The 17,736-nt window shown below is 35.1% G+C and overlaps 1 protein-coding gene across 2 annotated transcripts in view; it reads right to left on the bottom strand.

The window, feature by feature from the left end:
• PPP2R5A (protein phosphatase 2 regulatory subunit B'alpha) overlaps positions 1 to 17,736 on the bottom strand; it is a 65,935-nt gene that overhangs the window by 24,663 nt on the left and 23,536 nt on the right. Inside the window, exons 1-3 of one of the 2 annotated variants that reach the window (XM_041757436.1) lie at positions 16,848 to 16,902; positions 10,566 to 10,762; positions 7,636 to 7,737 (exon numbers count right to left, since the gene is read on the bottom strand). In XM_041757436.1, coding sequence (XP_041613370.1) covers positions 7,636 to 7,737; positions 10,566 to 10,762; positions 16,848 to 16,887 — 339 coding nt within the window. In that variant the 5' untranslated portion in view covers positions 16,888 to 16,902. Of the gene's footprint in view, positions 1 to 7,635; positions 7,738 to 10,565; positions 10,763 to 16,847; positions 16,903 to 17,736 lie in introns of those variants that run through there. The other variant, XM_041757426.1, reaches the window with a different exon arrangement.

Raw genomic sequence — 17,736 nt, forward strand, 5'->3', positions numbered from 1 at the left:
AATAGAAATAAGAAAGATGAAAAACAATCCAACACAATAAAAAAAGAGATTAAATATTAAGATTTTAAGAGAAACAGAGAGCCAAAGAAGAGCCAACATATGAATAGCTAGCATCCCCAAAGAAGAAAAACAAAGCAGTACAGCAAAAGAAATACTAAAAACTAATACTGAAGAAAACTTTTCAGAAATAAAAGTGGGCTTTTGTAAGGAAAGAGTAACGATTCAACTAAGAAAATTTATTTAGAAAAATCAACACTTATGTGGAACCAGTAAAGCACTTGGCCATTAAAGGAAAAACATCCTTTAGGGATCCAAACAGGAAACCCACGTCTTTTTTTTTTTTTTTTTTTTTGAACCCACGTTGTTATATAAGGGAAAGAAAATCAGACTGAAATCAAGACAATGGAATAATATTTAAAATGAATCAAAGATTTCATATCAAATCAAGTTGATGTTTAAAAATTAAAGCTACACACAAACTGCTGTTGTACCTGCAAAAACTCAAGGAATAATATTCCCATGAGTCATTCTAATAAAGAATGATCTCCAGGGGCACCTCCTTGGCTCAGCTTGTATTGATCTTGGGGTTCCAAGTTTGAGCCCCACAATGGGTGTAGAGATTACTTCAATAAATGAGAACTTAAAAAAAAAAAAAAGAATGAGCTCCAAATTACCAAGAAATTACCAAAGAGGAACTTTGATATAAGGATTGGCAGTAAAATTAAACATATTACCTGTAGAACTAGTAACAAGCAAAGGACATAAAGGTGACAGAACAGTAGTATACAATTACACATTCTAACCATGTAAGTATTATACAATAATAAAAATATAAAGTTGAGGAATGGGATGGAGAAGAGTGTATGAAAAGTAGAAACTTTGAAGGGTGCCTGTGTGGCTCAGTTGGTTAAGTGTCTGCCTTCAGCCCGGGTCATGATCCCAGGGTCCTGGGATCAAGCCCCATGTTAGGCTCCCTGCTCAGTGGGGAGCCTGCTTCTCCCTCTGCTCCTCCCCCTGCTTGTGCTCTCTGTCAAATAAATATATTTAAAAAAAAGGAAAGTAGAAACTTTGAATGTCTATAAAGGTATTTACTGTGAGAATAAATGGGTTATTACTTTACATTAGATGCTAGGGAAGTAGGAAGTGCGGGTGAGACTACTCGAGAATTTCAGTATTGTTCATTTTAGGGAACTAATAAATTAGCTGTAAGAATCAAGGGTACCATATAAAGGTATCAGCATAAAGATAACAATAAGAACAAAAATATACTTCTACCCACATGCCAAAAGTACTTATCTTTTAAGAAAACAAGGGAAGAGAAAATAGTATAGTCTTAAAAACTGTACTAGGTTCTATGCATATATTATCCCATTCAATCCTTATACAATCCAATCCTATTTTATTCCAGTTTTATAAAGGAGGATAAAGAGAAGTTAAGCGGCTTAGCCAAGGATCATTTCCATTTCACCATGCTTTGTAATAATAATTCTCTTACTTGTTAGAATTAGTAGTACATAAATTTTTGTTCCATTTAACCAAAGTACATCTGTACCTATATAGTAACACCTTTAAAAACTCACCTATGAGGGCTAAAAAAGAAAAAGTATGGCTAGTTGAATTATTTGGAAGATCTAATCTACAATGGTGTTAAAATGAAGCTAAAAATATATGAATTAATAAGCCTCACTAAGAATTTGTCTGTATTATTTTCGGGCCACAAAGTATATTTAGAAGAGGCACTAAAGCTTTTAAAAATTAAGAGCAAGTACTCAGGAGTAATACTTGAGTGGTAAGCCTAATTCTGCCACTTATTACTTTTATAATCTTGGCCAGGATTCTTGATCTCTTTTAGCTTCATATAAGCTTATCTAGAAAATGTGAACAATATTTAAAAATTTTTATTTAAATTTAATTTAGTTAAAATATAGTGTTTCAGGAGTAGAAATTAATGATTCATCAGTTGCATATAACACTCAGTGTTCATTATAAAAAGTGCTCTCCCTTACTGCCCCAATTACCCCATCCCCCTACCCTAAAATATGAACAAAATTATTGTGTAACCAGAAGGATTAAATGAGATGGTGTATAAAAAGCAGTTGTCACTATCTCTGAAACATGTAAGTGCTCAATAGTTATTGGTACTGCTATAATATAATTAGCTAGTCTTATAAATGAGTACTATTGGTCATACATAGACATATTAATTAAATTCTCTAGATATGGGGATCCCTGGGTGGCTCAGCGGTTTAGCGCCTGCCTTGGGCCCAGGGTGTAATCCTGGAGTCCCGGGATCGAGTCCCACATTGGGCTTCCTGCATGGAGTCTGCTTGTCCCTCTGCCTGTGTCTCTGCCTCTCTCTCTCTCTCTGTGTCTCTCATGAATAAATAAATAAAATCTTTTTAAAAAATTCTCTAGATAGGGATCCCTGGGTGGCGCAGAGGTTTGGCGCTGGCCTTTGGCCCAGGGCGCGATCCTGGAGACCCTGGATCGAATCCCACATCAGGTTCCCGGTGCATGGAGCCTGCCTTCTCCCTCTGCCTGTGTCTCTGCCTCTCTCTCTCTCTGTGACTATAATAAATAAATAAAAAATAAAAAAATAAAATATCTTTAAAAAAAAAAAAATTCTCTAGATAAACATCATTGTGCTTGCCTGCAGATTTCAGATCATTTTTTTAAAAAAAGATTTTATTTATTTATTCATGAGAGACACACACAGAGAGAAAGAGAGGCAGAGACACAGGCAGAGGGAGAAGCAGGCCCCATGGAGGGAGCCCGATGTGGGACTCGATCCCGGGACTCCAGGATTACACCCTGGGCCGAAGGCAGGCGCTAAACCGCTGAGCCACCCTGAGATCCCCAGATTTCAGGTCATTAATATTATTTTTTCAGTATAAAATTTATTTGAAGCATTAAGGCAAGAGTCCTTTGAACTTTTACTTTCTCCCACAGAGCCCTGTTTAAAAATAAAGAGTATCATTTGAATATTCTCAGAATATTTTAACTAAACAACTAGGGAACAAACAAAAATCCATGACCATAGGCTAGTTTATATAAAAACATGTGCAAAAGAAACACTATACAGATGTGTGTATAGTATAATATTTTATGGCTATAATGGAATCTTTGTAACAGTTTGTAAGTACTGTAAGATGATCTACCCTGAATCCTATCTAAAGAGCTCTAGTTACTAAAGTATCAACTGAGGTAGTGCTAATGTGATTCTACTGAGTGAACCCTAGATGACATTATGTTAAAGCCACATATTTGAGGGGATGTTTGGATGAAGCAGTTAGAGCTAGATAGAAACAGGGAAGGTTTAATGGCAGAATTGGTTTTGCCTACATAATAGGTTTTTATTACCAATTTTCCAATTATATCTGAGGTGTGAACTGTCACACAATGGCATTTAGGTCAGAAAGACTATCCTTCCATCAGTTTCAACTAAAGAGACGTGCTTCAGAGAAAGACTTCTGAATGGCAGACTAAGGACTCCAGTGAACTTGCTGACCCACAAAAACAATCCAAAACAGTATGAGTTGGCTTAAGAAAGAATAAGTGAATGTGAGGGTAGATCAATAGAGATTATCCAGGGGTCCATGGGTGGCTCAGTCCAGTAAGTGTCTGCTTTCAGCTCAGGTCCTGATTCGAGTCGTGGGACTGAGCCCTGCACTGAGTTCCCTGCTCAGTGAGAAGCCTGCTTCTCCATCTCCTTCTACCACTTCTTCTGTTCTGTTCTCTCATTTTCTCTCAAATAAAAAAATAAAATCTTTTTTAAAAAAGAGATTATCCAGTTTGAGAGCCAGAAAGGAAAAAGAATGAACCAAAAAGGAACAGAGTTTCAGAGACCTGAGAGACACCATGAGTCATGCAACATGTATATGATGGGAATCTCAGAGAAGAGAAAGAAGAAGAAAAAATATCTGAAGAAATAATAGCTAAAACCAACTCAGATTTGATGAAACTATTAATTTACACAATAAACTCTTACTGGAGCTAAATGAACTTCAAGCAGAATAAAGTCAAAGGGATCCACATCTACACACATTACAATCCAATTGACAGAAATTAAAAACAAAGAAAATGTTCAAGGCAGCAAGAAAAAAATAGCATTGTATACATGAGGTCCTAAATAAGATAACAACTGACTTGCCATCAGAAAACCATGGACACCAAAAGACCTGTGGATAACATAATCTAAGTGCTGAAGGACAAGTGCAGTTAACCAAGAATTCTATATCCAGCAAAACTGTCCTTCAAAAATGAACGGGAAATTAAGACATTCCCAGATAAACAAACACTGAGAGAATTCACTAACAGACCTGCTCTACCAGAAATACTAAACGGATTCCTTTATGAAGAAATAAAAGGATATCCACAAGAAGAAATAAAGAACATACAATTGAACCTTAAATAATGGAAGGGTTAAAGGAACTGACCCCTCCTCATTCAGTCAAAAACCCACGTGTAACTCTTGACTCCTCCAAAGTTTAATAATAGTCTATTGTTGAGTAAGACCAGTAAGTCTTACTGGTAACAGATCAATTAACACGTATCTTATGTGTTATAAATATTATATACTGTATTGTTAAAAAAAAAAAAGTAAGCTAGAGGAAAAAATGTTAAAAAATAACATAAGGAGGAATGCAAACTAGTGCAGCCACTGTGGAAAACAGTATGGAGCTTCCTCAAAAAATTAAGAATAGAACTACTCTACAATCCAGTAATTGCGCTACTGGATATTTACCCAAAAAATACAAAAACGCTAATTCAAAAAGATGTAGCACCCCTATGTTTATTGCAGCATTAGTTACAACAGCCAAATTATGGAAGTAGCTCAAGTGTCCACTGATAAATGAATATGGATAAAGAAGATGTAGTATATGTGTGTATACAACAGAATATTACTAAGCCATAAAAAAGAATGAAATCTTGCCATTTGCAACAACATGGACAGATCTATAGAGTATGATGCTAAGTGAAATAAGTCAGTGAGAGAGACAAATACCATATAACTTCACTCATATGTGGAATTTGGGAAACAAAACAATAGAAGAAAAAAAAAGAGACAAACCAAAAAACAGACTCTATAATTAGAGAACAAACTGATGGTTACCAAAGGGAGGATAAGTGAGGGGAATGGGTGAAACAGATGAAGAGGATTAAGAGTAAATTTATCACAGTGAGCACTGAGTAAATGCACAGAATTGTTCAATCACTACACTGCACACCTGAAACTAGCATTAACACTGTATATTAACTATACTGGAATTAAAAATTTTTTTTTTTACAATCATAAGGAAGAAACAATACATTTACAGTACAGTATTTAGCAAATAAAATCTGCACGTAAGCAGACCCATGCAGTTTAAACTTATGTTGTTCAAGGGTCAACTATTCATATATAAATATAAAAGACAGTATAAATGTATTTATTTATAACACATTTATTCTACTGCTCTATAAGACAACCACATAAAGGAATAATTACATTGATGGGCATGTATAAAGATCTAATCTGTGGGGCACCTGCATGGCTCAGTCAGTTAAGCATCGGACTCTTGGTTTCGGCTCAGGTCATGATCTTGGAGTTGTGAGACTGAGTCCTGTATTGGGCTCCCCACTCAGTGGGAAGTGTGCTTCTCCCTCTACCTCTCTACCTTTTTGTGCTCGTGCACATGCTCTAATAAATAAATAAATCTTAAAAAAGGAAGATCTAATTTGTATGACAACAATATCATAAATAACCACTAAGAGGAGGTAAGGAAGCGAATGGAGGTATATTGAACCAAAACTTTGCATACTACTGAAATTAAGTTAGTATTCAACCAAACTAGATTGTTTTACGTTGCTAACAGTAATCCCCAGGGTAATTACTAAGAAAATAAAAAACACAGTTAATGATACAAAGGAGTTAAAATGGTACCCTAGAAAATATCTATTTTTTTAAAAAAATATCTATTTAATACAAAAAGCAGTAATGGAGACTAGAGAAACAAAAAGGCATACAACTTATAGAAAATAGTAAATCCTACCTTATCTGTAAATACCTTAAATGTAAATACCTTAAATGTAAATGGATTAAACACTCCAATCAAAAGACAAAGACTGTCAAAACTGATTATAAAAACATGATCCAACTTTTACAAGACAATTTAGATTAAAAAAGTCAGATTATAAAAGTAAAATAACAGAAAAGATATATCATGCAAACAGTAACTAAAAGAGAGGTGGAGTACCTATACTAATATCAGACAAAATAAACTTATGAAACCTTTTAGAGTTATAATGATAAGGACCATCCATCCATAAGTAAGATATAATAATTATAAACATAAGCAGCTAATAACAGGGCCCCAAAATACATAAAGCAAAACCTGACAGAACTGGAGAGAAATACAATTCAACAACAATAGTTGAAAACTTCAACAACTCACTTTCAATAGTGGATAGAAGTAAATAAAAGAACAAGGAAATGGAAGACTTGAATAACGTTAGTCAATAACCAATTAGACTTAACAGATTTCTATGGAACACTCTACCCAACAACAGAATATACATTCTTTTCTTCTCAAGTACACACAAAACTTTCTCCATCATATACTGTATGTGAGGCCCTAATACAAGCCTCAATAAATTTAAGGACTGAAAACTTTCAAAGTATATTCTCTAACTACAATGAAATAGAAATAAGTAACAGAAAGAAATGTGGCAGTCACAGATATGTAGAAATTAAACACATTCTCCTAAATAATAAAGAAGGAGTCACAGGAAAATTAGAAAATATTTGAGGTGAATGAAAAAAAAAGGGAACTTATCAAAAATTTATGGGAAACATTAAAACAAAAACTGGTACATCAATGTTCATAATAGCTCTCATTATAATAAGTCAAAACATCCATCAACTGATTAATGGATAAACAAAACATAGTATATCCAGAAAAAGAAATATACAGCAATTAAAAAGAATGAGGTATGGACACATGCAACGACACTGATGAACCTTGTAAATACTATGCTAAATAAAAAACCCAGACACAAAAGGCCACATATTATATGATTTCATTTATATTAAAATTCAGAACAGGCAAATCCACAGAGACAAAAAAGTAGATAGGTAGTTGTCAGGAACTGTAGAGAAAGGGGAATGGGAAGTGACTGCTGTGAAGGGGGTTTCCACTTGGGGTGATGAAAAAAATTCTAGAATTAGATAGTGGTGATGGTTGCACAGTTTTGTGAACATTCTTAGTACCAATGAATAGTACACTTTAAAATGGTTTAAATGGTAAATTAAAGAAACTGAAAAAGGTTTTGGGAAAAGAAAATAATGATAAGAAAACATACTAAAAGTCAAATATTTTTAAATAGACACTCAGATCAGGATGCTTGGGTAGCTCAGTGGTTGAGTATCTGCCTTAGGCTCAGGGCATGATCCTGGGTCAGGGGATCGAGTCCCACATTAGGCTCCCTATGAGGAGCCTGCTTCTCCATCTTTCTGTGTCTCTGCCTCTCTCTCTCTGTCTCTCATGAATAAATAAATAAATCTTTTTTAAAAATATTCAGATCTGAAAGAGAACTACCATGATTTCAGCAAAATATCATAAATGCAAAATTGTCAATATATAGTATGTTTCATACTTGTATGTGAGGCCAAGAGGCCTCAAGCGTGGGTTCATCCTCTTCTGGATCAAAATCTGGATTATCACTTGGAGGAAGAGTACGGAAGATATTAGCGCTGATCTGTAAAGAAAAAGAAATTTAGATTTATATTCTTTGTTGTACAATTAAATTAAACGACATAAAATATTTTAAAGATAACTTTAAGGAAAAAGTTAAGTTGTGACAATACACCTAGTTCAAAACCTATAAACCTCATCAATATGTGAAGAAGGCAGGTATTTGTTTCTCTTTTCTCCATCTCACAATTATGACTTCTTCAGATGCCAAACTACCAAAGATTACATACAGATTACCTCTAGATTCCTCTTCCTTAAATTACAAGTCATTCTTTCCAAGTTTTGCTTAATGGAAAAAAATTAAAAAGGAGGGGAGGGAATTATGGGGGGAAAAGCATAAAGTTCCTAACTCTACCAATCTCTAACTTGGTCCTTTTCATCTTTCTCCCTCCATATTCTAACCCAGCCATTTATTTACCTTACAATCCAGAAGAGTGTGATAAAAGACCTCCATTTATATACATACACACCACACTAAGGAAAAGGGTGGGGAGGCCAGAATACCTTCACTGCTATTACAGATGTAATTTATAATACCCCACTGGTGATGTAATTTAATGTATTTCATCTACTCTGAGCCTTTAAAAAAAAAAATCTCTCCGAAATCATGATGTGAGACTGAGATTCTTCACTTCAGATTCAATGAAATATAGTATTTATAATTTCTTCATTCACACTGTCCAGGCCACCAAAGTAAACTTCGCATCTTTTTTCTCTATTAGACTGTGGTGCCAACTCACAATTCTTTGAAGAATGATGAACAGACTGAGAGACCACATGGTTTAGTAAACATTTAAGGCCAAACCATTAAGGAGTTGTCACCTGAGATAAACTATTTGAGGAATAAAGGATGAGACAAGACGTGTTTGGTGGGGCAAGCGAATTGCCAACTATTCTTATGAAGTGGCATCTAGAGTCAGCCAAAGAACTGTTAACAGTCAATTACTATAACCATAAGACTTAGAAAGTAATAACCTAGAATTTGATTGCTAGAATTTGATTGCTAGAGCCAGTACATGAAGGCAGAACCAATAAATAGTTTGATGGGTATCGATTTCACAAAGAATGGCAGAAAGTCACAGATAAAATCTGAAAAGTAAAAATATCCCATAAGAGGACAAAATTTGCCTTTGAGATCATACTTATTATTGGTAGTAAAAGAATAAAATTAACCTTGTAGCCAAAAACAGAAGTAACTATATATAACAAATATATATAAGAGCTTTACAGGGCCAACAGGGTAAGTTGGCTTCATGCTTATCCAGAAATTCAATAACCAGAAGTTAAAAAAAAAAAAAAAGACAAAACATACACACCTTTTTTCTTGAGGAAAGAAATTAAATCCCAGGGTTTATTATTATATAGCAAATTACAGAATAATTTGACTCAAATTGAGTATTTTCAATATGCAAATATTTAAGTATTTTCAATACCCAAGTCAATAACTTTAAGTAATCTCTACGCAAAACATGGGGCTTGAACTCACAATTCCAAAATCAAGAGTTGCATGCCCTATCCACTGAGCCAGTCAGGTGCCCCCCCCACCCCCCAAGTCAGTACCTTTACAGAGATAAAAAATAAAGTACCTTTCCAGGATTTTCAAAATTCCTGAATACAAACCATATGAAATCAGTAAAATGGAAATACTGCTTTCTCCTGAACATAAATACTGCTTTCTCCTGAACATATTTTAATGATAAACACAAAACAAAACACAAAATAAGTTTATCAGTATTCAATATTTCTGTTTTCAAAGAGTCCCTTTTTACTGTCTGAGAGTTTTAGAAGCCAATTTTATTTTGATCAATGTTCCCTGTACAGCTAATCTCTTAAATATTCTTTAAGACTTTTATTTTCATTTTTCAAAAACAAAAAACAAAAATTTTCTAGTACAGTGTGATGAAAGAAAACTCAACTAGCATAATAGGGTCGAATTTAACTACGTTAAATTTTTGTTTTGTTCTTCCCCCAGAACATATATTGGGCAAGGGGAAGGAAATGAAAGAAAACTCAACTAGCATAATAGGGTCAAATTTAACTACATTAAATTTTTGTTTTGTTCTTCCCCCAGAACATATATTGGGCAAGGGAAAGGAAATGAAGATAACTACAAATTATGCTTGCTATAACCTTCTATACTCAGGTAACATTTAAGCTTCAATTATGTACTCAGTGACTCTCTAATTACTCCAACTAAATTTTTTGTATTTTGTTACTATGCACCAACATACAAAAATCCCAAATCCTAAACAAATTTCTGTTTGATGAAGAATAAGTTGAATTATTAATGAACAGTATCTTAACCTTAGTTTAATAAAGTTAGCAGTAATTTCTTTTTCACAGAGATTTGATACACTTATTTATATTATTTAACTTTTTAAGGGTCCTGAGTTTTTATTAAAATTCAAGTGTAATAGACTCTATAAATATACTAAAGTATTGTAAATTAATATAATTTTCAGACCTGACTCCTTTACCCAACTGCTGAAGCGTAGAGTCCCATAGTTTTTTATTCTCTTCCCACTTCAGGCATTCTTCTTGGTAACAATTCCGCCCTGATAATTATCTATCAGTCTGTATAATCTTAAGCCTACATCTTTCTCTTAAACTCTACATCTGCACTATACAATATGGCGGCCATCAGCCACTGTGGCTACTGAATTTTCAATCTAATAGAAGCAAGAACAGCCTCACTGGAATGAATGGATAATCTTCCAAATGGACTATTTTAAAACCAGTTTGAGTATACTGATTATTACACATTTATTAAATATCAGTCTCAATAATTTTTAATCACACCTTAGATCTTACTTGAATTTATATAAATCTTACCATTTTTACTATATCAGAATACGCTGATTCAACAATTACACCACGATTAGTTGAAACATACTCAACCAGTTCATTCAGTGTTGCTCTTTTAATTTCTTTGCTCTTCAAGTCTGAAACAGAGTCCATGAAATCAAACAGTATACAACACTGCTGCAACTTCTGACAGAAAAGCTCTTGTTGTTCATTGGAAGTGGCATCTATAAATAAAAATAAAGAAAAACTTAGAAATTACCTATTCAGAGATTACCTTTAATATAGTTATTAATTTTATAGATGCTATTCATACACATAAAGCTTCTCTCAAAAATCTAGTGAGGAAAAAAAAATCCACTGAAAAATTAACCCATCTAATTTCATCATTCATGCCAGAAACCAGGAAACATAATGACTTTTCCTCCTCTCTCACTACCCCTAATATATCATTAAGTGTTACTGATTCTGGTTTTTGTTTTTTTTTTTTAAGATTTTATTTACTTATTCATGAGAAACACAGAGACAGAGGCAGATGGAGAAGCAGGTTCTCACAAGGGAGCCCGATGTGGACCTTGATCTCGGGACACTGGGATCATGCCCTGAGCTGAAGGCAGATGCTCAACCGCTGAGCCACCAGGCATCTCAATTTTTTTTTTTTAAGATTTTATTTATTTATTCATGAGAGACACACAGAGAGAAGCAGAGACACAGGCAGAGGGAGAAGCAGGCTCCATGCAGGGAGCCTGACGTGGGACTTGATCCTGTGACTCCAGGGATCACACCCCGGGCCAAAGGCAGGCGGCTAAACCGCTCAGCCACCCAGGGATCCCTTCTGTTTCTTTAACATATCTGGAGTCTATCCTTTTCTTGTCATTCCCACTGTCATTTTAATATCCTCATCATCCATCATCTAAAATACAATAGTGATATCCTAACTGCTCCTCTTGTCTGGTCCCATAACTACTACACCACCTGATTTATCTTCTAAACTATCTCAAAAGCTATGCTCTTGCTAAAAGGAGAATCATTCTGATCATATTCAGTACTTCTCAATGATCTTCCAAAAATTACAAATTGAAGTTCAAACTCCTCAGGATTGCATATAAAATTCAGCAGTCTACTGTCAACAATCATCTCTCAACACTTCTCAGTCATGTACCCTCACTTTGGTTAAACCATATTCCCTGCAACTTGTGAAGATTTTAGTTTCCTCTGCCTGGAATGCCCTTTTCCCACATTCCCATCCTGGGAACTCTCCCCATTTATTAAGTTTCAGCAGAAACATCCTCCTCAGAAACTCTAAAACAACTAAAGTTAATTGGTTAATCCACTTTTACCCAAATGTATCTTAGGTGAGTACCTCTACCATAGTATGTATTGTACTATATGGCAATTATGTTTTACATGTACAACACACCTAGACTACGAGACCACTAAAGATAGGAAACAAGTGTGATCTTTATTTTTGCCTCTTCCTCCTCCTCCCAATCACCTCATATCTACCACAGTGCCTAGCACATAATAGACACTCAGTAAATGCTTATTATTTTACCTTCTACTTTTAACAAAAATATGGGCACATTATATTGATTTGATTCTAACAAATATATTAAATCCTTTTGTTTCCAACATTTGAAAAATAACAAAACTTCAATCCTGAACTTTCACATCTGTAAACAAGGTTTACAATTAGCTCAACTTCTAAGTTTCTTGACTACTGAGATTAAATTTTTAAAAATCACAGAGATGTCTACTTAATACTGATACTTAGTTTGAAAAAGTGTAAGACGAATACCTCTGCTTTTTTTAAGCTTCCCAAATTATGTTAAACTTATTAGATTGGGTATGTGTTATACACTAGAAAAGGAGTGATTATTTAAGCTATGAGACTTCTTCTCAACTCATACTGTAGAGGAAATACCCACGAGTTTTCTCAGTTAGTAATACCTTTATGTATTTATAAAGACTGAAATTTGATACCACTAAAAAAATTCTCACTACTATAAAACTGCATGGTCTTAGGCAGAAGGAGAAGCAAGACAACTTTAGGAAAGTGAAACATTTCATCTTTGAAGAATTATTAACACAACTTTTAAAATACAAAAGCCCTGGGGTACCTGGTAGTGCAGTACGTTGAGCATCCAACTCTTAGGTTCAGCCTAAGTCATGAGCTCAGGGTAGTGAGACAGAGCCTGTGTGAGGAGTCTGCTTAAGATGCTTTCCCTCCCTCTCCCTCTGCCCCTCCAACAGTCACATGCTCCCCCATACTCGCTCACTCTAAAATAAATCTTAAAAACAAACAACAACAACAACAAAAAAACAGCAACTCACAAAAATCCTGTACTTATCTCTAAGCACTAAAAAAAAAATTCAATGTGAATATGTATCTGGCTCACATTTTAAGAAATACTGCTCTGGTATGCCTCGGTGGCTCAGGTTAAGCCTCTGCCTTTGGCTCAGGTCATGATCCCAGGGTCCTAGAATCCAACCCCATGTCAGGCCCCCACTCGTGGGGAGTCTGCTTCTCCATCTGTTTCTCCTCATTTGTGCTCATGTTCTCTCTCTCTTTCATAAATAAATAAAATATTTTTTAAAAAGACAGAAATACTGCTCCAGAGAACTATTTCTCAAGGTGTGAATTGTAACTCATAGGTGGAGAGCAGATATTTTAGTGGGTCATGACCAGAATTTTAAAATGTATATAAAATATCAATGTGCGGCAGGGCACCTAAGTGGCTCAGTCAAAAGTCTGACTCTTGGTTTCAGCTCAGATCAAGATCTCATTGGGTCCTTGAAATCAAGCCCACCCCGTCCTTGGGATCATGGGCAGTGGGGAGTCTGCCTGAAGATTTTCTCTCACTGTCTATCCCCCCACTCGCACTTGTACACTCTTCACTGTCTCTCAAATAAATAAATCTTAAAAAAAAAATCAATGTGTTGCATGTATATGAGTACAGTGTTTATAAAACGTGTTTATTAAAAAAAAAATAAAAAAAAATAAAAAAAAATAAAAAAAAAAGAAAAAAAAATAAAAATAAAAAAAAAAAAACAAAAAAAAAAACGTGTTTATTATAGTTTGCAGTCAAAAGGTTTGAAAGCCACTACTTTACAATATGTAAGGCACGCCCATGATCACAAAACAGATCTGTAATGAAAATGGGATTCAAATCATTTAGAATGCAAGAACAAATATATGACTATAGTCCTTGAAAAAATATCAATTGCTCCAATAGTTATATTCTAAATACTTAACTAGAGATTCACAATGCATGTTAAAAATGACAAATTTGTTTACTTCTTCCTCTTCACTCTGAAATAAGACTAAAAAAAAAAAAAAAAAGGAATGCAGATGTGTGTGTATGTGTGTAACCCCACAATAACAAAGAGAATAGAAGAATAGGCCTTTAGGCAAAAAACTTCAGCAAATTTTGGGAAAACTCAAAGTACAATAAGAACTGCTAAGTGAAAAAACCTAAACACAATAAATTAGAAACTGCCTGGTAAAATACAGGATGAGATTAAAACATAAACTGAAAATAGGAGATTATAGAAATCTGTATGGGGGCACTTGGGTGGCTCAGTGGTTGAGCGTCTGTCTTTGGCTCAGGTCATGATCCCGGGGTCCTGGGATCGAGTCCCACATCAGGCTCACCATAGGGAGCCTGCTTCTCCCTCTGCCTATGTTTCTGCCTCTGTGTCTCTCATGAATAAAGAAATAAAATCTTTTAAAAAAATCTGTATGTACTGAACAATCTGCCATCTCAGTCCAAAAAACAGTCAAGCATTCATGCTTTAGGCAAAAAAATAAAATTTAAAAAAGGGGGTGCTGGTGGTGGTGGGCCTTCCTAAAGAAACTCACTTGTCCCAGAGAAAAACAGCTTTTACTAGTTAGTCCCCTGACCAATTGCTCGAAGCAAAAGCAGGTAGTCAGTAAACCCGTCCAACTTATAAAGTGACTTTTTTTGTTGTTCACTAATATTAACAGAAAATAAAGGATCACCAGATAGTCAAGGAAGGCCTTGAAACATGAAAGATTTCCTGATTACTCAATCAGGAAAAAATTATGCCAAGCAATGGGTTAATTTAGCATATTACTTTGAAATTTCAGATGCCCAGGAGAAAAGACTAAAAGCTTTCAGATTAAAAAAAAAATTAACCACAAAAGAACCAGAGGCAGAATATCCATTAGATTTCTTATCAGCAAGAGTGATGCCAGAAGATAATGGAGCTATAGCATTCAAATTTGAATGCCAGTCTAGAACTATGTAACTAGCCAACTATCAATTAAGTATAATGATTCAATAAGGACATTTTCAGACATGCAAATACTTGGAAAAATTGACACCCTCACCTTTCTTAGGAAATTACCTAAGGGCATGATGCAACAATAAAGGAAAAAGAGAAAGAAATGGAATCTAGGAATAGGGGAATCAATCTAGAATAGCAATAAAGTCCTAGAGAGCAACTAAGCCATTAGTTGCTCCTGTTAGAACAGGAGGAAATAAGCCCCATGGAATGCCTACTAGAGGATCAATCAATAGGATATCTTATTACATGGAAGAAAAACTTGAGAGTCAAAAGTACAAGAAAAACACAATTAGAAACTCCAGGGGGAGGGATCCCTGGGTGGCGCAGCGGTTTGGCGCCTGCCTTTGGCCCAGGGCGTGATCCTGGAGATCCGGGATCGAGTCCCACGTCAGGCTCCCGGTGCATGGAGCCTGCTTCTCCCTCTGCCTGTGTCTCTGCCTCTCTCTCTCACTGTGTTCCTATCATAAATAAATAAAAATTTAAAAAAAAAAAAAAAAAAAAGAAACTCCAGGGGGAAAAAAAAAGGAAACTCCAGGAAATACTAAAACAAAACAAAACAAAACAAAACAAAAAACACCAACTATATAAGGAAATGTAATTACATTATATGGCTCTGAAGCCTATGTAGTCACACAACATAAGTCATGCTCACTTTCGACTTTTAGAATTACAATTTAGAGAAAATTATAGCGTAGAAAATGTTACCAACCTTAAAAATGTAACGTAAAGATGACTAAAGTTGAAGGTGAAAGAGAAGAGGAGAAACTGAAAGGCACCACCTTTCCAAGTTCATTTCCCATTACTCCCCCTTTCATACCCCATGTTCCATTTATACTGACACTTGAAATTTCCTGATTTACATGAACCAGTTGGAATGCACACTCTCATCATTATTCTTCAACCTCTTCAGAAGTGAATAAAGATAGTGCCCACCTATACACTAACCAATAAGAAAAAACTTTAGCCAAAGGATTTCAAATCTACCAGAACCATTAACGATGTTTAAACATGATAATATCCCCTGCTATGAGAGAACTAGGATATTTTAGCCTAATACCATTCTTTATAAAATTTCTTTTGTTCTAATTTCATGCTCAGCAAGTATACTAGTTTTAAATTTTGTCCACAAATTATTTGACACTCTTCTCTTCAAAAGGTGGAATTTATTTCTCCTATGAATGTGGGCTGGACTTAGTGAGACTTGCTTCTAAAGAACAGACTCAGTATTGCAGAATGAAGTATGCGACTTCCAAATCTAGGTCATAAAAGAAAGGCCTATAACTTTCGAGACTGGTTCTTCCTAAAAAGAACCAGGGTAAGTTACACAAGACCTCAAGGTTCATAGAGCAGACTGTTTGAGAAAAATAATACCTATGTGGTTGAGTATATTGTTTGGATGATTACAGTAACTCATCTAATACTAGCAAACTTTGTAAAAAAAATTTTTCAAGATTTAGAATCTTTAGGAAAATGTGGTAAGGAAGTTTTACACTATATTCTTTGGTGTCAATTTATGAAACTATTTAGGAAGACTACCAAGATAGCTTTAAGTTAATGTCTGAGCCTATTTCTCTGTCTTATATACTCAGATACATGGTTTCTTTTTATCATACACAGTACAAATATAAATTAACCAAGTTCATGACACAGTAATAAATGCCAATTTATTAATTTAGGATAAGAAATCATTCCCCCATGTACAATATTAGAATATTATATTATGTGTTCCTTAGGCAGACCTAAAGAAGCCAAAACATAATCAGAATGATGTTTGGTATTTTAATTTTCTATTGCTTAGTAAAAATTATCTCAAATTTAGTGGCTTATTACCAGTTTCTTTGGGTCAGAGATTCAAACAGAACACAGCAAGGACAACTTATCTCTGCTCTATGATGTCTCAGGCCTCAGCTAGAAAACTAGAAAGCTAAGAGGTAGAATCCTGTGAAGGCTAAACCACTCATATGTCTGACAGTTAATTCAAGCTTTTGACTGAAGGTCTACCTGGGGCTAGTGCCAGAAACCCCACATGTGGCCTCTCCATGTGGCTGGAGCTTCCTCACAATACGGTGACTGAGTTCCAGGGTAAGGAATTTAAGAAGTCTAACAAAAAACAAGAAAGACTCTTAAGAAAGTTAAAAAAATTTTTTTAAAGATTTTATTTATTAATGAGAGACACACAGAGAGAGGCAAAGACAAGAGGGAGAAGGAGAAGCAGCATTCCTGCAGGGAGCCCGATGCAGAACTCAATCCCAGCACTCTAGGATCATGCCCTGAGCTGAAGGCAGATAGATGCTCAACCGCTGAGCCACCCAGGCATACCGAAAGTTACAAAATTTTTATGAAATATATAAAAGATGTAAATAACAAAGATATACCATTAGTCGTGAATGAAAAGACTCAATGTCTTCCCCAATGAATATACAGGGAATGCAATTTAAATTGCAACATGATGCTGCCATTAGCAGGGTGTTTTGTCGGAACTTGAAGAATTGCTCTTAAAATTCATCAGGAAAAATGAAGAGCCAAGAAGTGCCAAGATGATTTCTAAGATGAAGAAGGGAAGACTAATCTTAACAATCTACAGTAATTAAAACTACATGATTTGGGGCAGGAAGAGACAAAAAGACTGGAGAAGAAAAAATAAGGTACCATGGGACAGTCTGGTGTACATAAACAAAAGGTTAATATATAATAAATAGAGTTGGCTTTTTAAAAAAAAGTCAGTAGTAAATTTTAATTTAAAAAGTTATGCTAGGACCACTGGCTATTCATAAGGAAAAAAAATAGGGATCCCTGGGTGGCGCAGCGGTTTGGCGCCTGCCTTTGGCCCAGGGCGCGATCCTGGAGACCCGGGATCGAATCCCACGTCAGGCTCCCGGTGCATGGAGCC

This window comes from Vulpes lagopus, chromosome 1 (assembly GCF_018345385.1).
Source record: "Vulpes lagopus strain Blue_001 chromosome 1, ASM1834538v1, whole genome shotgun sequence".
Lineage (NCBI taxonomy): Eukaryota > Metazoa > Chordata > Mammalia > Carnivora > Canidae > Vulpes > Vulpes lagopus.